The 25,943-nt window shown below is 35.1% G+C and overlaps 1 protein-coding gene across 3 annotated transcripts in view; it reads right to left on the reverse strand.

Annotated features, from left to right (window-relative positions):
- Positions 1–5,198: 5,198 nt before the first annotated feature.
- The window catches only part of LOC111037710 (insulin gene enhancer protein isl-1-like), a 51,567-nt gene continuing 30,822 nt past the window's right edge, over positions 5,199–25,943 (reverse strand). For all 3 annotated transcript variants that reach the window (XM_022320431.1, XM_022320430.1, XM_022320432.1), the window contains exons 4-8: positions 19,417–19,799; positions 11,334–11,650; positions 8,796–9,002; positions 6,100–6,289; positions 5,199–5,841 (exon numbers count right to left, since the gene is read on the reverse strand). In XM_022320431.1, coding sequence (XP_022176123.1) covers positions 6,134–6,289; positions 8,796–9,002; positions 11,334–11,650; positions 19,417–19,799 — 1,063 coding nt within the window. In that variant the 3' untranslated portion in view covers positions 5,199–5,841; positions 6,100–6,133. The remainder of the gene's footprint in view (positions 5,842–6,099; positions 6,290–8,795; positions 9,003–11,333; positions 11,651–19,416; positions 19,800–25,943) is intronic.

Here is a 25,943-nt window from a genome sequence, read left to right on the forward strand (position 1 = left end):
CACAAAAAGTTAGGATGCAAAGGTGGCGAGATGAGCTTCAACCGGAAGAACTGATCTAGCCTACACAACAACTTCCGTTGGGCGGACATATTTACCATGCCCACTATGGAAAACCTTAAATAGATTAAGGGCTGGAGTGGCGAGGACTAAAGCTGACATGGTAAAATGGGACTTAAATGAAAAAGACACCATCGATTACACAAGAGGCGTTTATTCCATTAGTGTTTTTGATAAAATTTCCATGGTGGAGGGGAATTTAGTACTGTGGTACAAAAAATATACAAAAAGAAAAAATGCTCTTATCTTCTTGTCAAAAACTGCGTCTAGCGTAATTCCACTTTTTATCCTTGTTATTATTTTAACTTTCATATCAATATTTATTGTCGATAATTATTGCCATAAATTATTATATTTAATATGTTAAAAATTATTATTAAAATTAATGAACGACGTTTATAGAGTAGGAGAGCACCCATCGTCCTTTCTAATCCACCTTATATAATATAGTCGATTTTATTGCACACATAAACTTAATCTTACGTTTCATTTTTAGGTATACATATCTATATTTTTTCAAAATGTTGTTCGCATTTTCATCTATTTTGATGTTGTGCAGGTAAATGTATTTTTTGCTAATTTTATAGGACACAGATCGACTTTTTTGATCCACGAGAGGTGGGTAGTTTATCATTTTATCATATTCTACTATTATTGCATTTCTGGTTTACACTTACTTTGCATATATACCGTATTTTATGTTTTTGCATTGTATCTACGTACCTATTTTATTATTTATTATTTTTACTATCTATGTAGCGATCATTACTATGACATAAACTCTGGATAAGAATTTGAATATATTTTATTTTGTACATTTATTATTTGCCCTTCCGGGGGCGTTTGTATTATTATAAATAAAAAATAATACTTATTCGCGTGTTAATATACAATTGTTTTTCGACGAGCGTATTCGTTTCCGGATACAACGGAACTTGGTCAAAGAGCATAATACACCCCGCAACCCCGCCCACCGTGTATATATAAAATATAAGTGTATACTGTGTATAGTGCATTTACAAATACACAGTAAGGCGGTCGCCTATCGATCCGGAGGAAGTGTTGTGGATGTCGGTGGCGGGTGAGTTGCAGTGTGGCGTGTGCGGGGTGTATGAGGCCGCGGAACTACGCCTAAACCACCTACACTAAACGACTTGACGAGCTCGAAACTTTTGACTTGCGGTTTCGACGCCTTTATATAAATATATACAAATATACAAACTGAGAGTCGGTACGGTATGCCGGTGTATATAGCGTTTAGGTACTGCAGCACGGCTCGATAAACGCAATGTTTAAAATTATGATATAATATAATGTTATTATATTATAAATTATTGTGCCCGAGTAGAAAATTTGCTTAAAAATGAGAGATGTTATATTTTAATGTAAGCACGATACTAGCTTTTGCGATATTATATTTTTATGTTTTCACCAAATTTGAAGTACCTCCATATTATACTGTAAGTATATTATTATACCGCTCGGAATCTATGTATATAAATATCTAAAAAAGTCACCATAAAAATAAATCCAATCCTATATATATATCCTATACCAATAACCTAACCTTAGCTTGATTCCGTATGGAAATTACGACTTATGCACGGATAAAATATTATACTGTAGCGCACCAGCGTCCTTGCAGTATAAAACTTTTCGGATTGCATTCTGCTGCAGTGCACGTATAAATATTATACATTGGGTTTTGTCAGGCATACACAATACATTATAATATATTGAACACACACATACACATGTATGTATAATAAAGTCGTGTACTGTGTGTGTGTGTGTGTGTGTGTGTGTGTGTGTGTGTGTGTGTGTGTGTGTGTGTGTGTGTTAGGTATAGTCGGTACCATAGAGGGGCGCGAGTGAACGGGGGAAAACCCAAGCGATGTCCATCAATCATATAGTATACCGGGCGGCGTCCCCAGCGCAGTGGTCGTGGGCGGACGCGGTGGGGTGGAGTTTTTCCGAGTACGCCCTCGGAAAATACATTTTTCATGACCCTTTTAGGGGGTAATCGGGCGCGGTACCACACCACACCGCACGCACACTGCAGTATACATATACATCCAAGTATAAATACTCACTCACACACGCACATCACGTGCGTATTATACACACACACAAACGCGTATATTATTCGTTCGCATTTGGACCCTCTACATTACCGCGGTGTATATATACCGAGTACTGCGAAATCAAGACCCATAACCGCTATACAGAACAAGAGCAGGAGCAGGTGGAGAGGGCGTCGGCGTTTTTAAAACTTTTCTTGCCCACCATATACTATATTATATATTGTACATCCACGGTCCTCTCTCGCCGACACTTTCCTCGTACACGTTTTACGACGCACTATATACGCACTCTGTCCGGGTCGTTTATTTCTTCAAGGTATATACTCATAAAATATATATAACTATATACATATATATATATATATACATTATATATATATACATACTGCGGTGCTTCACACACCCTCTCGTAGATGTCCGGAATGTGCGCCGCACACTTCTCCCGCCTCGCCCAAACGGGAGGAACGACCGAGTGAGATATTATTATTATGATATCGTCGGGTGGAAAACGAGAGTGTCTAAAAAAAGAGTCGTGACCGTTCGCGTCGTTGCAATTATGCCGCCTTCGCGGCGACGGTGTCAATTTTTATTATATTTCCTTAGTCTTCGGCTATAGCATACCTACATACCCAAACGAATTTATATTTGTGACATTTACGTCTCGATTATGACGTCACGTGTGAAAGTAGTCGTTCACACGGCCATTTATCAAGTCACGTGGCGCTAATTTTCTCGGCGACAATGACGTTGTGTGCTGTCACCTTTTAACTCTGACACTATAGTGATTTCAATTTTCGTTCTAAAAACACACTCATTGCGTATCTTGTACAGCGTTGATGTATTGTCTACATGTGAGTGCATTTATAAGTGCACAAGTTTCGACACGATTCGAGGAGTGTGGTCAGTGTGGAAAACGATACACTATACACTTACTATACACGATATACTTACTATACACTTTACTAATATCATTTCACTTTACCTACTTATACCATACTTACCTAATGTGGATACCGAAAAATAAGTACGACAATTCTCGTGTATTGTGCACGACTTATTGTTTTATTACTGTCGATAAGTGTCGTTGTATACTTGTTGGTGTCTTGTCTCCAGCTCCGAGGAACATATTATTGTTAAAAAACAATTACGTTATTGCATTTCCCCAGATCACAATATAACTATGAGCACTCCGATAATCGTAACCGTACTCCGTAGAGTGCAGCCATATCAACTGATCGGCCGCGGTGTAGTTCTGCAGCAATTTAAGACATTAGCATTATAAGCGCAGGCACATAGACAAATGAAATGAAATTGTGGGAAAATCTACTAAATTATTGTATTGTAAACGTGTTACGGGAAAGTGTGGTTGTAGGTCATTGAGGCATTGCAACCTCACGCGATGACCATCGTCATTATAGCGGGGTAGGTCACGACGAGTGTGTCCCGTTTTTAATTTGTACCTTTTTCGTAGCCCTATAGTGCGTCCGCAGTCCTATCGTAAATTATATATTGAATAGCCCGAGTCTTTCGGTCTGCAGCCAAAGGCAATACCGACGATCGACTATGGTAGCAAAAAATATGTACAATTATAATCGTGGACCTTGGCCGAAATAAATTATGATTATTATTATTATACACAACGACTGTGGCAATGGTGAGGAAATCGCATTTTGTTTTAACTGTGATAATTACAGAGCACTATTACGACTCATTTAGGTCAATAATTGTAGGTAGTGAACTGATGATCAAAGTAATGCCATAATTGACTTGTAGTTGCCTAGTAGTTGCGCGTGTTTATGATTTTCAAAATTGTCAAGACATAAAAATAATACCATACAAAAATAGTAGGTAAATTCAATCAAATTTCAAATGCGCAAAAATTGACTTTAGCCAAAATAATAATTATCACTTTGTGGTACACCTTTGGTAACTTCAAAGAACTATGTCACATCATCCGGGCTTCTTCAAAAATATGATATTTTATTTTCTCGGGACGCACTCGAGAATATAAGTGTCTTTCGGGGAACCCCTTTATGATAATTCATGGTCTGGCTGATAATATCCGTCTCAGTTGGTGCTCAAATTTCGATTACGGAAAGTTTAGTTTGCATTTCCATCCATTCAATGTCTACGACTATAGGTAAATGCAATTTAAGGCGAAATCAGCAAGAAAACAACTATGCGGTTCCGAGTCGATTGGAACTCGTCACCGACAACTAATATTATCGTTTAGTACATAACATACTTGACCGGACTGCAAACAAACTGACTGCAGTTTACCTGTCCGTCGAATAATACGACCCACGTATTTAAAATTAAGTAAAATATAATACGTGTGTGTGTGTGGACGCTGGTTCAACGCGCACACTTTGTTTATTACTAAATGTGCAATAAAACATGTTTACACCTACAAAACGATGAACCAAACAACCATACTAACATTTTCCGTATTTGTATCGATATATGGTAAATACCTAATATAGTTTAATTGAGTCACTCGGCGGGCGTATATGAATCATGATAAACGAAAATTAATAAATTATATAACAATTTAAAGGTTAATCGCCGGTAATAATAACAAATACTGTAATATAACATTATATATAATGTGTGCCTGTAACAAATATGAGCTATTATAAGCTAGCGTCATGTAAAAAACTGTAATAACGCAGTTCTGTGATATACGATATTATAATGTACATAATATTATGTCGAGTAACGGTCAACGAGTAATAATTATTATTAATTATTATTATTATTGCTTGCTCACCAATTCAAATGTACACGAATTTGTCCAATAAATATGAACAGTCGCGTGATTATTATAACATGTAATGTATATTGTACCTGTAGGCAAAATGTTGTAGTTGCCGGGCGAGTCGACAGTTTTCGTTCGTTTCCTGAGTTTTGTGATGGTGTTGATAATTATAATAATGAATATTTGGCGGGTAAAAAATAAAAACAACGTAATGGATTTATGCATGATATATATGTATATGATATACATGTGAACATATATTTATACATGGATACTGAATCGACACCAAAGGAAAATAATTCATGTTCATAATATGTTTTTTAATCGGTTTAAGTATAAACAAATTAGCCAATCACACTAACAAGATTAGTGACATAAAAAAAAACGAAAAAAACAAAAAAAAAAACAAATAAACATTTTGATTAATAAAAATCTAATGAACTTCTTTCATTATAATATTATATTTACACGAAACGTACAACAAATATTACACACAATAATAATGAAGCGCGCGGCAGCAACACAGCCAGCCATCCCGCAACGACCGCTGCTGATTTCCGGAGATTTATCGGCTGCTCGTCGTTTTCTTAGATTATTTGGTTTACAAAGATATATATGTATGATACATATAATATATAAATATATATATATAATACATACACTCCATTCTTATATTTTTATAATATAATATATATTATTATTACAATATTATAATTATCATTATTATTATTATTGTTCATTAATCATTAATATCATTATAATTATAATTATTATGACGGTGAAGGGTTCACCACGCGTTTATACATAACATCGTCGTTATTGGGGAGCGGGGTAGGTAAACATGACGAGAGGATGAAGAAAATACGTATAACAAACATAGAAACAAATTAAAGATATATAATAGGTATGCCAAGAAAAGTATGTACGGGTAGTCATGCGGACCTGAAACACAAAATGAAACGAGACAAAATTAGTAAAACAATGGTTATACGCATGATAAAATAAGCATTAGCGGTTTTACAGCCACGGCGAGAAGGCCACCTCTGTCGAAGTTACAAGCGCAAAAGTGCAACTTTGAATAAAATTTTTTAGGAAAAATCGTAAGGTGGAATAATTGACTGTAGATGTACTACAAAAGTGTGTGGCATTCATAAGGATTAAAAATATAACAATATTATTTTGATATTATATTGCTCTCACCCGTGACGGTGGCGAAGAAGTGTCGGCGGTGGCATTAGGGACTCGAAGTGTCATTGTGAAGGCTGTCGTCGCTCTCTAGGTACGTGACGAACGAGTCGGTTGAATCCGGATGCATCATGTCCACGGGACCCGGGTCTATGTCCAACCTGGTCATGGGTGGCGGTGGACCGTGAATGTCGTAACCATGCATCTGCGAACACAACCGTGGTAATGGTTAAGTAAAGATAATGCAGGTATAGGCATTAGTATAACAAAGTTGTATAATTTATTAATAATATTTCAATCGTAAAAATGTTTATAGGCGTGAAACTAAAATATAAAAAAACGTGTTTACACGACATATATTACAATATTGTTTTTATATTCGTCGTGATTTCATAATAGACGGATATCCGTGGAGCGCACGCGCTATGATGAAAAATCGAACGTGTATTATAATATTATTATAATATACATATAGGTAGGTACATATTATCTCATGTGTAAATTATATTAAAATATTTTAATACAGCTGCTTATGGATGAGCGTGTTGTTTTAAAAACCAAAATAATTAAAATAATTATCGATGAGAAATGCACGAATCACATTCGGTCGAATAAAATATATATACGTCGCACTACTCCTGTACACACACACATGTATATGTATATATATACATACATATATATATATACGTATGTATATATATACATACATATATATATATACACATCACACCTGTAAATATTTAGGTGCGTATTATACACATTATTATTTATTATGCGTGTACGATAGGAAAAAAAATAATATTATACGACGGGACAAGGTTGTCTGTATACTCGCACACGCACACACACACACACACACACACACACACAACAACAACACACGAGTCGTATACGGATGGCGGCGGTGACCGGGCCGGACCACTCTGTATATTTTTTTATTTCGTATATTATTATATATAGGTACAACTACACCGGTGCTGCGGACACATCACGCGTGGTAATTACACATTCAGGGGCAGTGTAATCCCGCGCTAAGTCGACAGCGCAGTCGTGTGTGTACCTACACACACTGCTGCTGTTACTTTCCAATAATATCACCGGGATTATCCTTGTCAAGGCATCACGCATAGCCATGTTACTGCCTATACGGCGTGCGCGTGTGTGTACCTATACGCGACAGTAATGATGGTAAAATTAAAAATTAAAAAACACACGATTCCTTGACAGCGGCGGGTCTCGGCCGAAAAAAAACCTTCGACTGGCTGGCTGCGTCATACAATAATAATTATGATGATAATATTTTAAAGCGCGGTTGCTGTGTGCGGCGGGCATACTGCAGCTGAATTATGTACGATCAAATAGTAGGAATAGCTGGTAATGCAGTGGTCGGGTTCATTTTTGGCGAAATATGGCGATAAATACATTCATGAATGGTGATAATCAGTATACATTTTGTGTTTGTGGGGGGGCCATCCCCGATGAGTGTAAAATATCTGACGTTTGTCCAAAAGTAGCCATTTTACTGTAAATATGCCCGAAAAAAAGGTAATAATTATGTGAAAAAGATTCTATTAGTATATTAGCTTTTCAATTTCAAAGGTTTATTATAAATATGTTCAATGCCTTAAATATTGTGTTTTATGTTTATATACCGTTATATAATTGGTATACTATCATGATTGCAACTATTGCGTTTTACTATCATCATAAGTACCCACATGACATCAATGGAAATTCGAAACTATCTACGTAAATATATTTAATAAAAACGAAAAGGTATTGAAAATTATTTTTTGAGTAAAAATACTTATAATTAAATGTATAGAAAATAATATTTCAGTGACAACCTCGACGGAGTTCAGTACATTATTCTAAATATACATCCCGTTACGAATGAGACAAAACTCTTCTATTTTACATTTTTCAATTAATAACTGTTTTTTTTTAATAACTCATACCTACTTTAAAAAACCATGTGGTAGTCTCTTAAATATTGTTCTTTATAAATTGCATTGTGAATGTTTTTACTCTAAAATCACTTTTTAATGTTGCATGTGTTATTTGTTTTGCGTGATAATGCTTTTACTATTAAAATGATCGGTTTAAAGCCCTCTTAAGTCTTAACAAGTGATGGTGAGATTGGAAATTAGATCTATTGTCTATATTACATATTGTGTATAAGTATAGTATAATATTATAGTAAATTGTGACTAAACTATACGAATTAGTTATATAGTTGAGCACATATGTATCTACCTAGCTACATCCGATATAAAATTTATAGATTATTAATACCACTATGTACATTAATTTTTTTTTATGAATATGATCATAGCAATGCAATGTTTTTAAGCTTTTTCTAAAAATAATTTTGTTTAGAATAAAACCATAAAATCTCTTTATAAATAATATAGACAAGATATGTGCAGAGCTTATTTCACACCCCTCGCTACAATATATTATTATCAAGCATGTCTGCATATATGGTTAGTTATTGCGCATTACTGCGCTGGTCTATACCAGAACTCTTGCAGTAGGCATTGTTTATTAGTTTATTACACTAGCGTTTTATAAAAAAATATTCACAAGAACATATAATAATATATAGAATTGCAAATAAATAAACAGCTCTTTTATGTGTGGCGTTCAAATGATTTATCGACACTGGATATGGACTGGAAATTATTATAATATTTTTAGGTACATACCTGATTAACGAGCTGCTGGAAATGCGGTTGACTTGTGTCCACCCGGTCAAGGTCCGAATGTAACGCAAACTCGGACAGCGCCTTCCAAGGTGGCTGGAAGCTTTGCACATCGATCTGGTTCATGCCCAGCGGACTGTCGTGCCGCACCGGGCTCGAAGCCACCATTGGTATACCCTGCATGCTGCCGTAGCCCATTTTTCTACCGTCCTGAAACAACATACATCAAACCCGAAGTGTTAATAACGATTGCTAATCATATAATTGATGACACGCTGTAGCAGATGTATGAATAATAATTAATAATATAGTTGTAGTATAAGATAATGTGGTTGATACCAGTCCTAAACTCCACATTGTTTAGTTTAACCTATTATTGTCATACCTATATCTCTTAATATGTAATATGTCTTACATTCAGGGTTTTATTTTTATATGAAAATAGAGTTATCGAATATATAATAGTCATCGTCCTATCATCTTATCGTCCCTTCAGGTTCCTTGCATAATCGTTTCAAGCGAATCAAAGATTAATTTATCGACGACAACAAAGAGTTTGTAGTCAAAAGAACCCGATTTTTAAAAAATTTGAACAAAAAATCATTGGTATATTATAAATGCGTGTGTGAGTGTTTTGGCTTTCTTGCACGTATATTGACGTTTATTTAGGAGTCCGGAGGCGGTGTCGTCGACGTTTTTTGAACCATGGGCAAGAGATGGGAAGGGGGAGAGGAAAAAGTTATAATAACACGACAACTGAGCGGCAATGATTGAAGAGAAAAAACCACCGCCCAAGTCGTTGGCAGTCCGTCAACAAACCGCCTATCCAAAATTGACGGTTCGAAAAATAATACTCGGTTTGACTTAACTGGGCGCGCAGGCGCTGGTGTGTAGATATTTTAAGAAATACCCGTCAACTGTCGATTTGAAGTGCGCACAGATTTAATAAATGCGCGTGGTATGTAAAAATACCCATTTGGATATTGAACGAAGGCTTTGCAAAAACGAATAGGTTAATATTTCTATGGCTGTATATTATTATATTGGTATACGATAGAATGCATGTAAACTAAATATATTAACTAAATTGTTATAGACAGTGTGAGTAATTCAATTATAAGAAGAAAAAAAAACGCAGTAATATGGTGATATTACTATTATATGGCTCCAGAACACCAAATATATATGAATTGATTGTACACTTTACACATGCCTATCATATAATAATATACACACGATTGGAAAATGCATTCGTCGTTATCATAAAAAACGCTCTTGCAGTCACTTTGTCTAATATAAAAGTGCTTTTCTTGTCGCCCTATTGTTTATAATACGAAATCGTTTCAAGCTATTGGTGGTCGTTCTATGGTCTAACGAAGCCGCAGTCGCTTACAATGGGTCGTATCAAAGTAGATAAAAAAATAGTATAATGTATGAGCGTGTAAATTATTGGTTATTGAATATATTACAATTTTATAATAGGTTTACGTGTTCGTGTCTAATGGTCTTGCGTCCTATAATATCCGTATTTAATTAACCCTGTCGCGTTCTCGTCTGGGTTGTAGGTATATACCTTAATACCTATACATAACCACTTCTAGCCAGACTGTATTATTTTAATAATGTACTGCAACCGTAGTGTCGGGCTCCGGAGAATGAACGATCGGGGAGGTATATTATCGTTTGCGTCGTGGAGATAACGGAAAAAAAGAAATAATATTATGTAAAAACAACAACACACGACTGCGGACCAAAGGCGGCGTCGTCGTCACCGTCGATGGGAAATACCGTCACGTCGACCATGGAAACATGCATTTATCTATCGACTTCGGCGATATCTTCCGCGGCGGCTGATGCGGCTGCGGTGGCGGCGCCAAACGGGCGACACGATGGCGACATTGTAATCGGAAGGCAGCCGTCACGGAACACACATAACCGGTTTTAAGCCCGCTAAATGGAAACTCGAGAATATAATGTGTGTGTGTGTGTACGTATTATATATTATTCTCTTTTTATTATACACACACACACGTTTATTTGTTCACAATAGTCTTAAAATTTTAATAAACCCTTAAATACGGTCACCGATTTTGTCCATTCGAAGTTTAATCCGTTCAAAAATAGAAAGCTTATAACACTAGTACGACATGTATACAATATATTGTCAAACAAACAACCGTTCGGGTGTTTTTACGCGCTCAGCTCTGATCGCCACATAATATTATAATACAATATACATCGAATACGTAATTTACGCTGTCGAGGGGCAATGGTTGAATTCATTATTTTTGTATATGCGTGAAAATAGTAAATACGATTAATGCTATGGCGTCAAATACTAACGATTAAAATAAACACATAGTTTACGATTTTCCCTATTATATTATATTTTTTTTATTTTCACATTTTTATCAGTCCTCGTCCAATAATAATAATGATAGTAATATCATATGTATGATAAAAAAATAATCATCGTTACACATTATTAAACGCAGATAAGGACAGCACTATAGTCACGGAATCGTAAAATTGTATACATACTTTGTCTTGTTGTATTTGCTGTTTGAGTGCTATGGCTCGTTTCTTGTCTTTGCACCGTTTATTTTGGAACCACACACGTATGACCCGCGGGCTAAGTCCGGTCATCTCGACCAGTTGCTCCTTCATGAGGGCGTCCGGCCGCGGGTTGGCCGAGTAGCACGTCCGCAACGTGTGCAGCTGCTTCTCGTTGAGCACCGTCCGGACGCGGGTCGGTTTGCCATCCGACGAGCCTTTGCCCGCCGACCCCAGCCGGCTGTTGCCCGGACCATCCGATCCGGTTCGGCCCGAACACTTGTTCGAACCCGATTCTGATGAGTCTGAAACCAATAAGCGGCTGTTAAAATCGAGGGTGTACAGCAAATGGTGGTGTAAGTGTATGGTGTAAGTGTCTATTCGAAAGGCGCGTTCTCGATCAGTCGCAGTAATGTTATTATACAGTATTTGGATTGGGCTACAGTAAATGCGTGGTACCTAAGATATTCTCTCTATTTGACCTTTGACACGGGTTGTTCGATGCAAATGATTGCCGCTGGTCACAATCAAACACAATATTATATTATAATATACCTAACAATTATTATAATAATATATATAATGTGTTAATGTAGTATGTATGGTGCACATAGCAATACTGTTAATGGATGGTTTTTTGCAGCCGGCCTTATATATGTCATTATTCATTATGTATACACGACGACGGGCGCTGAGATTTCGGTTAGCGGGATTTTCGGGAGTGAATAAAAATCCTGCAGGGTGCTGCCGAAGAGTAAACACAGCTCGGGGTAGACCACACAAGTGGTCCAGTTCCCATGGCCCCTTGCTTTCAGTGCATATATTATATATATATATGTGTCCTGCTTGCTCCTTATGTATGATAACCCTATCCGTTCCCCGTCGTCGTCGTCGTTATCGTTGTTGAGCCCATTCGGGACTCCGGTGGTGGAAAAAAAATCGCCCACGACAGCTGCGAAAATAATATTCGTTTTGGATTTCCACCGCTGTGTCGTCGCATATACACCACTCTACAGCAGTCGTACGTGTACACTCACTATGTATATAGGTGTATATAGTTTTCAGTGTACACTATACGTCATATTATGTCGCAACACGCGTAGAACTGAGCGAACAGTCGACGAAGAGGGAATAATATAACGGTGCGTGTGTATATAATATTATGCGGCGTTAGCATATACGCAAATAAAAAAACTTTTTTGTTCGATGAAATTTGAATAGAAGGGTTTTGATTTTAATATTTATCACACTGCGAAATTCAATTGTAATCTGAAACGGTCATTGCACCGAACATACTTGATGTGTTATTGTTTCTCATAACTAGGACAATCGAATTATATATAACGTCACATAAGTGTTAAAATTGATGTAACTTGCACAAAAAATGTACAATATGTATGAAAAACTTCAGATGATATTACAAAAATGAAAAAATTCAATGTGATTCATTTGATTTTTTATGTATGTACAAAAGTTACTACAAAACATATTTTAATGTAACAAAAAAATATGTTATTACTGCAGCTTATTAGTGACATATTTATTTAATGTTTATATTTTAAATGAACTATTTATACCTACATGATAATATAGAAATAAAATAGGTATTTATAATGTCATAATACTTTTATGTTGTATTTATCGAACTAGAAAATCGTCAAAATGTGGAAAAATATGCATAAGGAAATATTGCAGGTGTATCTACCTACTTATATTCACTGGATCATGATAATGATATATAATAATATACCTTTTGGTTCTATATTCAATATATTCTGTATGTACCATGTACTTTTCAACAAAAAACTAAGTAGGAAAGAAGAGTTTTTAAAAGCTTCCCTTGCTTGTTTGTTCACGCACATCCTTAAAATGCCGAAGATAAAAAAAATCCAAAGGATTAGTCTGTAGGAAGAAAATGTGTAGGTATACACGTCCGTGAATATGTGTAAGTATATGAATATATTTATAAAGGTTTACCTGAAACATGTTTATAAGCACACGACACACAACACACCTGTCGCAAGAGTATTATTCTTTAAGAGACTGCGTTTTGTGGGAACTTTTGTTTTTTAAACCTTCAAATATAGTTACGTGGCTCAATGTTTTCTATATCATAATTTTTTCGTATTTTGGCACGTCAAGTAGAATTAATATTTTACACACAATCCCCTCACTCGGTGCTCTTTATATTTTATGGATTATTTATATACTTATTTGGAGACGCAACGACATGACGGCAACGCTGCAGCGTCTAGACAATCTCCGGGGACTTAAATTTTTTTTCCCGCGTTTTAGAACTTTCTCTATAAAAAAAAAAACATATACATATTATATATCTGCGGACGAATTTCCCGCGTTTTCTTATGCACTACGCGTAGTTTACCCATACGGTTACGTCGTACTATACGTATACGACTTTTCAATATTTGATGTTGACTCTCAAACATAATATTTGTTCGGAGCGGCAAGATAAAAACAGTGCGGGCCCACCGCTACCTGAAGCACAGGCAGGTGTGTTTGTGGCGTAAATCAAATAATAATATGTACCTATATATATAAGTATATACTACTGACGAAAAACCGATTGTCTCGATGATGCACGAGTGCGCGTGCACTAGCGCGACCTCGATATTAACGTAAACCGCTTATAATATACTGGTATATACCTATATAGCTATACCTACTACTATATGCATGCGAGTGTGCGCTTTCGAAATGTATTGGATATTATTTAAATATATGTACACACGGGCGTCTTCATGCACATATTATTCGGAATTCAATCCCATGGTCGTGGAACTCAAATCAGACAAATCAATAAATAATAAATATTTATAATAGGTATGTACATTATTATACGACAAATTGTATTATTGTAATAATATTATAGTATACTGTAATGACACAATGATATCATAGTTGTCCACTCTCGCTTAAACCTGCGATGTGGTCCGAAAAAATGTTGAATAGAATTTCGCGGTACTCAAATCGCCGTTTGCCAGCAGGAGTCGATGACCGAACTCGACATTATTATTATCATATTATGCTTACATATCATATAGTCCATGTAATTCAATATAACGATGACGAGGAAGATATACGATATAGCCAGCGCCGGTAGCACGTGGTGCGGCGGGGATGATTGAAACATCAACCGACCGCGCCCTGCATAGTATAATATGTATAAATATTACATGTATAGTCGTCGGCGCAAACTGAAAATTATCGCGTTTTAACCACATTATAAGCCACGCGCGTGCTACAGTGCGTCGGAGACGTTAATTTTTTGTATCACGTCCCCAGAGACGGCGTCGGCGGAGGTTCGTACCCTCCGCCATCGTTATGCGCGGGGGAGTGAAAAAAATTCTTCCCCGGGGACTCACCCGAGTAATATATTATTATTATTATACGTGTATCTATATAACACACGGTTGCGGTGCGTTTTTCAATTTCTTCCACGGGTCCGAGTGCGGTTTTCGAGCGTGCGAGGACGTGGCGGCGGGGGTCGGACATAACGGAGGAAGAAAAAAAAAGGCAAATTGAGGGTTGTATCGAGTGTGCGCGGTGTGCCGGGTCCGGAACCGTTTGTGTTCGAAAACCGACGTTCCGGGACCGTTGGCATCGGCGGACACGTGACGGTTTTATTATTGTTATTATTGCCTTGCGTGTGTTCACCCTTCACCGTTGCTGCCGCCGCCGCCGCCGCACATCGTTCGCTTCTATATATACGCCACTGCTATTACATACGTGCATATAATAATGATATGGTATGAAAACGACGAACGTGCTCGGGTCTTAAATATATTACAACCAAGCGTATAAGAATAGGCAACGACGAAAAAACAAACTTTGCAAAAAAAATAATCAACGTCCGAATCATCCCACTCGTTTACTAAAGATAAAGTTTTGGAACGAAATCAAGTGCGCCGTCGTGTACTTTTATATACCTGCCTCGAAAAAACAACAATTAAATGGGAAGGGGGGGGGGCGGTCGGAATCGAAAAAAGTTTCAGAATGCAGTGGTGCAAAATCAATAGTGGCACAGGCCGTGTCGCCCCCCCTTTCACATTTAGTTTCCCTCGTAAACAACCCGGTAATTAACATTATTCTAATGGCTTCGCCGCCGTTAATGGGCAGGGCTTTAATGAGCACACCAGCAAAAGGGGCCTAATATTCTTTCTCGTTAATTCTGATGCTCGCCTCTCGGCTTTGTATACATCTATACGCTATATAGTGCTATTATATTATTATTATGTAATATGTATTATGTATAGTATATAAATATATTTACAACGTTTCGTGTACTTAAAGTCACTCACCTCTGAGCTTACAAGAAAAATAATAAACTAGCAAGATTTATGACGATGGTCACAAGAATTGTTTGAACTATAATGAACCACAACTAAAATGTTTAAAATAGTCTAGAGTGTGTATTGTTATAATATACCATTGGTGTTTAAATAAGAAATCAATACAATTTAATTGTGTATACTTAAATACGGTTATACTTTTTTGGCAAACTTTAATCAATATTAATTGAAGATTATCAATTTTACAAAAAATAATAATCTATGGGTACATATTTATACGTAAATTATACGTGTTATAATAATATGTTAACGTCGTATTTGACGTTTTTTTTATTTAACGTTGTCAATTTTTTACAGTGAACGTGTATAGTATATATTATACGCAGATTATCATATCAAATTGCATTAAGTGTCATGAAAGATTAAATAAACATGCAAGCGCACTCGAATCTAACCCAGTTTCATTGCTTTTGCTTATTATTACATATGGACATATTATACAGGACGAATAGTTATTCGCCGCGTCATAAAAAATGAGGAAACTCATAGAAACGGAAAACACTACGGACCATACTGTATATTATATATTATGCACCTATATATTATCACAATATTGTTGTCGAAGGTTCACGTTTACACTTCACGGTCGTTTGTATCAGATAAACAGTATTTATACATGTATAATATATTGGTATATTCTGGGAAATTGAAATGGTTATAAGAAATCTACGCACTTCATCGTGTATGTTCGAGGATATTGCCGTAACAGTGTTACGTAAATAATATCGTAAATATATGAATGTATATAGACATCGCTGGTTGTGGAATATTATAATTTATTGGTCTTAAAATGTCCCAAAACGTTTAAATATATTTATTATTTTTGGTGTACTACAGGTATGATAAAATTATTCATGTAGTTTTATCAAATGTTATTTTATTATTATAACGTAGAATTTAGTTTATCGATGAGAGAGATTAAATGACGGTATAATCATAATGCAATATTTTAAATTAACACAATTTTACTTTATTTGTTGTGTATTTATATACAACAAGCGAATTATATAAATGATTCAAATAATTCAAATATTATTACTGACACATTATAAATATTGCGGTTACATAGTCCATCAGATTGATAAATCGATCGATTATCAATACGCGCCACGGCGTGGCAATAATGCTTCAGTAGCGCGTGTTGTACACTTGAACGTTATTACTTATTATAAAATAATAATTTACGGACGCCGCACATAGCGCGTCGTTCCGAAAATGATTTAACATTTTTTTTTTTTTTTTGGCGTTTCGATCGTTTATCTTTGCACCCCGTTGTGCGTCCGAGTCACAACCCGAAATCGGTTATTATTAAGCTCGAAAAATACTATACACGCCGCGGATAATATTCTGCACGGCGCGGCGATGTTAACTCGATTTACCAAACTATATATCTATACATATATATGTATATAATTTCATTACATGCAGCACACATTTGAACCTATATACTATCGAGTCGCCCACGTGTGTACATGTGTGTGTGTGTGTGTGTGTGTGCGTGTGTGTGTGTGCGTGTTCTGCGTGTGTGCGTGTGTAGCGTAGAAAAGCGAAGTTAACGGCCATAAACGCATCGTGGTGAATATTGTCCGGGACACGGAGTTGAATAGGGTTTGTTTGGCGTAAATAGGGTTCGTTTAGCGGGCCCACGCGTGTGTTGGCCGCCACAGGACCGGAGAAACATACGGGGATCATGGGGATGGGGTCGAGGGGTGTGTGGGGGGTTGTTGGCGTGGCGGTAGATACAAAAACGACTTCTGTCCGCCACCCCTTAAGAACCATCCGAAAACGCTTTTAACGTGATTAAACTTACCTCCCCCGGCAAGCAGCTCGACGTATTTCCCCCCGTTTTCTGTAGAGCGCATATACGTATACACTATACTACTATAGTGTTTGTTTTTTTTTTCGTCAAGTTCTCGTTGACGCGTAATCGATAGTGCTGTACATGTTTACTTGAACGTGGGCCGATACATAAAAAATACATACGGATACTACTAATATCACAATAATATTCCTATACGACGACGACTGATCTCTCATATTTGGCTTCTCAATACCCATAAATATCTGTTGCGGGACATTACGCCGAAGTCAGAACCTATATGATTATCCCACCTTCTACCTGAATGTGAAAGTTAGAACTGTACATCTATGGTAGGATTATGGCAAATGTTGGTATCATAAATACTCATAACAGTCATACTATTTGAGGAGAAAAAATCATTATTTTTGTAATCTTAGCATCAACATTAAAATTTAAATGTATTTACCCTGCAAAAGTTACGATAAACTACATACAACTATTATTTTATGCCATCCTACTATAGATTACATGGTGTATAAAATAACACAATATATAGGTACAATGAAAATATTAAGGAGTTTTCTTATGTACGTCTATAGGTTCTAGATTCAATACTGTTGCATAATTATATTATTAGTATGATGTACTAATATGTAATGGCATAAGTAGTTAATTTAAAAATTGTTAGAGGCTATAGCACTATAATATTGTTTATAGTAACTGACGTCCACTCAATAAGCCCATAATAACTCTTAAAAATTACTAAAATAAAATTTCGCAATGTTCACGAATTATTCCATCTTTTTAAACTTAAAAGGCTCACAAATACCTTCTCTGTCTAGCCACTACAGTACATAATACCTAAAGATACCTACGAACAGTATTTATGCTCGAATTTGACTCTATATCTAAATAAAATACCGTATATATAATATATTGTATGTGCGGCGTTCACTTATGTCTTATTTCGAATAAATCACTCTAAAAAAAAAGTATGGTGCGTTTTCAGGTCTGCAGGTTGCGTGTTTCTGACGGGAGTGAGAAGAAAGATATTTCGATCGTTGGACTACGCACGGTGTATAAAAATAATATTGTATATAATATAAAAGTATAGACAGATACGGAAGGAGCAGTGAACGGGGCGGATATGTGTTTATTGCGCCAACGGCAAATGAAACGGTATATTATATACATTCATATAAAAGCGCTGTGATTGGGGTGGACGATGTCCTGCAGTGACGCACGTATACGGTGTTTCCATTAGGCTAATGACTCGTCACAGCATATACATTTTTATATACATATATACGCTGTCCTCACGATCAACACTCGCCACCGCTCGACAGTATTCCACCCTTTACACTTTCACCAAAGTATATGTTTGCACCACGTAGGTTACCGGTACATCCATTTACCTACATACATTTAGCTGAGCAGCACAAAATATGTTATATATATATATGTATAGTGTATTATATAAATTGATATACATGTATATACCTTTATATATTACGATACAATATAAAACCCAGGGGCGATGTTTTATAAAGACGTAACTTTGATGCCCCGGCGTTGGGCACACACTGTGCGGCGTCGCGTAATTGAAAATCCATACGTACGTAACGCGGTTGTAATGTGTTATTAAATTGTATTTTTTTTTTAGACGACAGGGGAACCATGCAGAAAATCAAGTTTAGGATTTCAATTTGGATTCTCATTATACATTCGATACCGTTACACCTAATTTACGTTGTTCCTCAAAATACCTATAGATTTTTCTTTCTGCAGCCACTGCACCAAGATGTCGAACGATTTTAGGTCCCCTTCAAAATATTATTTCAATAACAGAGTGGCGATAACATAGCTAAGCTGTGGTATAATTGCGAGTCCAAGTACGTACCGGAATTTGACCCTTCGTTGTGGTGCAAAGAGTTGGTGCTGCTAGTGTTGTGGTCGGCCAGCGCAGTGTTGTTGTTGTTATTCTCGTTACTCTGCTGCAGCTGAGCGGCTATTTTACTCTTGGCGCCACCACCGCCTCCACCGCCACCGCCGCCGCCACCGCCACCACCGCCGCCGCCGCCGTTCACGCCCGGATGATGGTCGTGGTCATGTTTGCACAGCAGCGTGTCGTCGCGCAACGCGAACTCATCGCCGGGTATGAGCTGTCTGCTGCACGCGTTGCACCTGAAGCACTCCATGTGATAAACTTTAGTCTTGGCCCTCATTACGAGTTCGGTTCGGTCGAAGCTCAGGTTGCACTTATCACATTTGGTGCCAAATAATCTGAAACAATCAAATCGTTATCGATGAGAAGAGAAAAAATTTAATTCTCACTGTCCAAAAATAGGTACATTTAAAAATACGAGAGTATTTCTACACACGATAAATTATATATACACTCGTCGTGTCGCATAACGTTATTATGTGGTTGTTTTGACAAAGTTCGCACTCGCCGAACATTTTCCTCACTGCACATTAATAATCACCATATGACCCGATCGTGATTGACGAATTTGAAATTAACTTGATTAACGAACAAACCGACCTCTTGAAACATCCAACGTCAAACCAAGTCGGAAAATCGCCAAAAGAGTTCTACAACTTGTTATATAATTGAGTAAAGTAAAACATGATCGATGCGTCAAAAACCTCAACTTTTGAGAAACCCGAAATAACTATGTAGGTACCTACCAATAATTAAATCATAAAACGCGGGACCTATAATATCATATACATCATATAACCGGGACTATTATAAAACAAAAAGGTACCTATTGCTCTCCATTAATTGCAACGTTCTTTACTTTTATCATCTGCACTGCTAAGTGCAATATTTTATGTTTTAAATATTATTAAAATTGTAGTATACCTACACACTTATACGTATTTTAAAATTGAACATCCGATGCAAATTTGTACGAGGCCTGTATAAATGAATTCATATAAAGTACAAAACTTAATTGCGCACATTAAGAGTATATATAGTATAATATATGCCTTCCCTACAATCATAGGCGCACATAAGCGGCGGGTTTTAGATGTAAAATCCCACTCAAAAATGTTCATTGCATCCCTAAATGTTGTAAAAAACGTATTCAATATTGTTAAAGTAGGGCTTTAGACCTCCCCCCTAAAAAATCTTAATGTTATTTGCACTAATAATCATCTTTTTTAATATTGTTGCCTGCGACGAGTTATTATAATTTATACCTATTAGTTTATGTATAAACGTTTGAAAACTAAATTTGACTTAAAGATATAACTCACGCCGTATATAAGAACGAGTGTTCCAGACGGATTTATTATAATAATCTTTTGCACGGCTTGCCAGTTGCCGTCGTAGTACGAGAGAGATATTTTTTAAAAAAAATAGCTGACAGGTTTGATAAAAAAAAATAAAATTAAAAAAGGTCTAACCGCTGTCGCTGTGCGCTCGTCGTATTGTCAAGTGCGTCGAGCAACGTACGACAAGAAACACGCGGAAGCCGAGACATATCGGATCTCTTTTCGGCCACCCAACAAGATTTATATAATATTTTTAAAATATTACATAAACAACATGTCAATCCACAATTAGCGTTTTCGGATGCCGTGTACAATATATACATATACGCGTGCATATATAGATCGTAGAGGACAAAAAACTATAAGCACTACTCGTACATATTTTAATAAGTACCGTTTTGGAAACCGAAAACACGTGTGCCACACTGCCACCGCCGCAGTCGGGTCTAAGTAAAACCAACGCGATCCGGATCATCTAAAGGTGTGTGTTCAGTATTATAATAATACGCATACCGTGATCGCGGCTACTGTATTCATGGTCGACTTGGTAAACAAACACGCGCGTACGAGTGCGAAAAAAATAAATCGTTTTACACGATCCTGTATATTATACACTTACTACATTAACACTACGTCAGGATTAATGGATTCTATATTATACTCGTACCGTACACAATATATGCACTCCGCCATATATAGTCTGATAAAGTGTAACGCAGAAGCGCGCAGTGTCGCGGTTGTGTTCGTATAACAATATTTAATGATATGTGTACACTACTACATATTACTATTATACACGTATAGTATATACCTTACAGCGACCTAGGAAAAAATAACACGGAGATGGACTGCAGTACCTATACCTAAGTATCCTTAACGCTCATCCTTTTATCTCCGTACAGTCGTTTTTATCACTGTATTGAAAATACCTATTAAACTAATAATATCAGTCAAATATATAGTAATATATCTAGGTACAATTATTACGATAGTGACCCTATCAAAAAAAATTCGAAAACCACGTTCGTGTCACAATTATGCACCTGCAGTATCATTTTTTATTGGAATACGAAACGGGTTATTCAAACGTCTATCATATACATATAGGAACCACACGGACGGTTGGACGCCGAATGCCAAGCATCACTATTTATTATTGTGGCAAAAAAATGTGTTGCATTCAATGACTGTAGTGTCCAAACCGTCTCATTTGCATTGAAAATATACTGCAGGTGTAGAATATTATTTGCATCCAGAGGCAGAAATGAACAAATTGCTCGTTAGAAAATTGTAACCTCGAGTTCCGGCCGTTGTAGTATAAACCATGACAAAAGAGATAGGTATTATCACAGCTGTAATAGTTTTTTTCAGTTCTCCTTCACCTTCGACCCATATCGTAGTTCTCCACTTCTGATTGGTTGATTTTTGTCCATGGTTTATATGTATATTGTATATATATATATATGATTGACAGCCAATAAAAAGAGGAGAACTACGATGTAGGTGACTATCAAAAAACTGTGTTAACCAATCTATTTTTTCATGGTATAAACGGTAGAAGCTATTAAAACGAATATGTATCTTTAAATTTGCCAGAAACTCATTTTGCTAATAGATTTAAAAAAGCCTTTTTCTCATTTTACATATTAAATTAAAGAAACAATACCTGTCAATATTTACAAGTTACATCACTTATCTATATAATAACTCATATTAACACAAAGTTAACGATGTTAAACATTAAATATTAAAACCTATAATAATAATTTATTGCTTGTTTACTTGTTTACTTATACGCAATTAATGGGGGCTATTGACTATATTAATTATTCTTGATTATTTCTGACGCCATAAATTATCTAATTTTCAGAAATTTTTATGACAAAATTATTATGTAATATTGTAATAATATTGATTATTGTTAAATTATCAACATCATAAGGAACAATTTCAATTTCAAAAACACCTAACCTAACCATTTTAGTGACATCATACTAATATATAATGAACTGATGCATGTACTAATATGTATTAGTACATTACATACTTTGTACCTGTACAATATAAAAATAATATCGACCACTAATAGTTGGTTTTGTAAGAAATAACTAGTGAGTTTTGATTTTCGTGAAATAGAGAATAAGTATTGTTATTCCATTATTAACTAAATCTTGCTGGTTTAAATTTGGTAGAAAAGCGTGAATTATACAATATCTACATGAAAAAAGAACTTAACATTTAGATCAGGTCTGTTTTATATAATTTAGCGCGCTTCAGGTGCGAACGTCATTCACCTCAACTCCATATGGCTAACCCCTCCCCTCTTCAAAACAAATCAGAAAAGGTTGTTGTTTATAAAGATATGTATGCTCTACAGAGTATAATGAAAAAAAATAATTTTACAATCAACCCCTTTCCCCAACTCATTTTTCCAACCATGCCTAATCTCCGATTAGACAAATATATTTGTATTTAACCATAAATTTATATACGAAAATATTATAGTATCATACGTTATAAATGCTATTATCAAATATGAATATAAATATGATTAAATATAAATAATTCTGTAGTGGTTTTTCAATATGAGTTAGATTAATACTAATTAACGTGAGTCGATTAATTATTAAAATCTATATCTTAAAAATTCCTAAATAGTAAATACTAACTTTTAACATCATAAAATACTAAACACGTATATTTATTATTATATTTAGATATGTGCATTGTATACATTGTACACAACATACTGCATGTTATATAATAAATCTATAAATATGCCCAATTATTGAAGTCTTATATCAAAAGTCATGTAGATTTAACAATGAAATAAATTGTAACTAGACATTTAATAGTACAAAGTATATTTTTAAAAAATCAAATAGGTGCATCATTTTTTATAACTAATCATTGTCATCAAATGAAAAATGTAAAGACAATATTGGAATAAAATAATATAATAATATTTTTTATGTTCTGATAATATTGTGTGTAAATACTAGTTAGCCAGATATAGGTTTAACAGACTGCTAAGTATTATGCGGCTTACGCAATCCAGTGATCTGTACTCTGAACCCTGTACTTATTATAACAATAAATTCACGATTTCTTGTAGAATATTTCATAAATAATTTCGATAAGTACTTTATTCTGTTTGTATGTGATAAATCAGTCAGCACACCAACGGTCGTTAACAATTAACATTAAATTGTTACATAACCTTATATAGAGTAGACATGTGAATTTTTTTTGTATAATGATGAAAAAACAGTTTGCATAAAAAATAAATTACTTATTAGTTATTACCCGAGAGTAAAAAAAATAAACCTAACCAAAATTTAAAAAACCCACCATTTTATGATGGTATTTGAATTTTGTAGTATTTGAATTTGACTATTGTAAGTCAATTATTACATTTATAAATCATGACTTAGTATTATATTAAGTAGAAATACCTAAGTATCAATTTATTAGTAGATTTTTAAAAGTTGTAAATTAAAATAAAAACTACAGTATAGTTATAATCAATTGTTATGTTATAATTCAAGACTGAGGTAAGTATTTATGTATTATAATTAAGAATATGATATGTTGGTACATTATAATATTATTATATTCCTCGTTAGTAATGATTACTTCAAACATAGAATGCGATTGACTGATGATGAGATGGACACAATATTTTAGATTTAAATAGGTAGGTACCTACATTATGTTATACGCGTAATAATATAATAGTGCAACTTTACTCTGTAAAGTGATGATCGATATTTAGCAGATTATTTTAAATGATTTATCGATACAAATATAAACATGAGTACGGGGCTATAGTGGAATATATCTGTATGAGCCCTTTTGATTGTCGTATATTATATTATTATTATTACTATTATGTCGAGTGTCGACGTTACCCTATACGGCTATACACATCATACGTATAAAAAAAACATGCACCGCATATACATACACATAACTTTGGCGGCATTCGTATGACCCTTGCTGCAGGAAATAATAGAATGTGTGTGCCTATATTGACACAATGTCATCTGTCATGGAAGGCCCCAGAGCCGATTTATTTACTCAAAGGGAGAATTGGGTATGAGTACCGTGTAAACATCGGCAGACATTCGAAAACAAGAGGCGTGCAGATGCATTTGACGTCCGTCACAAAATGCACATAGTAATCATTAAAAAAAATATGACATATATATTATTATATATGTTATATATATCGAGAATATCGAATGACTGTGTTCACAGAAATTAGCAAAAAAAAATATACGGGTTTGTTTTATATAACGGTATCCGCATTCAGTTTGTCGTTAAATAAAACACGCACTAACTGTCCATCTATATACCTATTCGTCCTATTCATAATAGTATAATACATACCATATTTGTATGTTGTTTAGCCAATATAGGTAAAAATTTTAATAGTGCTGTACGCCAGTACTCAATTGTTATAGGTATAATATGTTTTATACATATAGGTACGTTTTAATATCTATACATTAACAAATATATCAAATATCAAATTGCAGGTTATCGATTTAACAATTTCTGAAAACCTTGATTCAAATACATTCAAGAAATGAAAAAGTTGTATCTATATTATACTTATAGAACTTATTATTTTTATATAGTATCCATACTAGCTATACAATCCGACTCCGCGCACTGGAAAAATGAACACTCATAAAATACGAAGCTAAATTAGTGTATTCATCACAGTTTAAGTGAACTTCAGCTCACGGAAAAATCGGCATCAATCTACCTATAACGTTGTGAACTAATCCAACCGAGGTGGTGAGATGGGCGATTCGCCTGTGGTGGATGGATAATAATATTAAAGCAGTTGGTATTTTTTCAAACGTGGTTTAAATAACTCTTTACATTTTTTTGATATCTCTAAGAACAATCTCTGAAACTTTCATAAAAATATGCCTAAAAGTATTTTTTGAGTCTATAAGCTACAAATATAAAATTGTCTTTTGTTGTACCTTTGCACAAACAATAATTAATTAAATATTATTTTAATTTATTTTAAAAAAAATTCCATAGCAATGCATGGCAGGCCCTCTATTTTAAAATATGACCCAAAACAAAATACTCTACAGCAACCAATAGGTTAGTTGAAATATA

The sequence above is a fragment of the Myzus persicae genome, unplaced genomic scaffold (assembly GCF_001856785.1).
Source record: "Myzus persicae strain clone G006 unplaced genomic scaffold, MPER_G0061.0, whole genome shotgun sequence".
In the NCBI taxonomy this organism is placed as follows: domain Eukaryota; kingdom Metazoa; phylum Arthropoda; class Insecta; order Hemiptera; family Aphididae; genus Myzus; species Myzus persicae.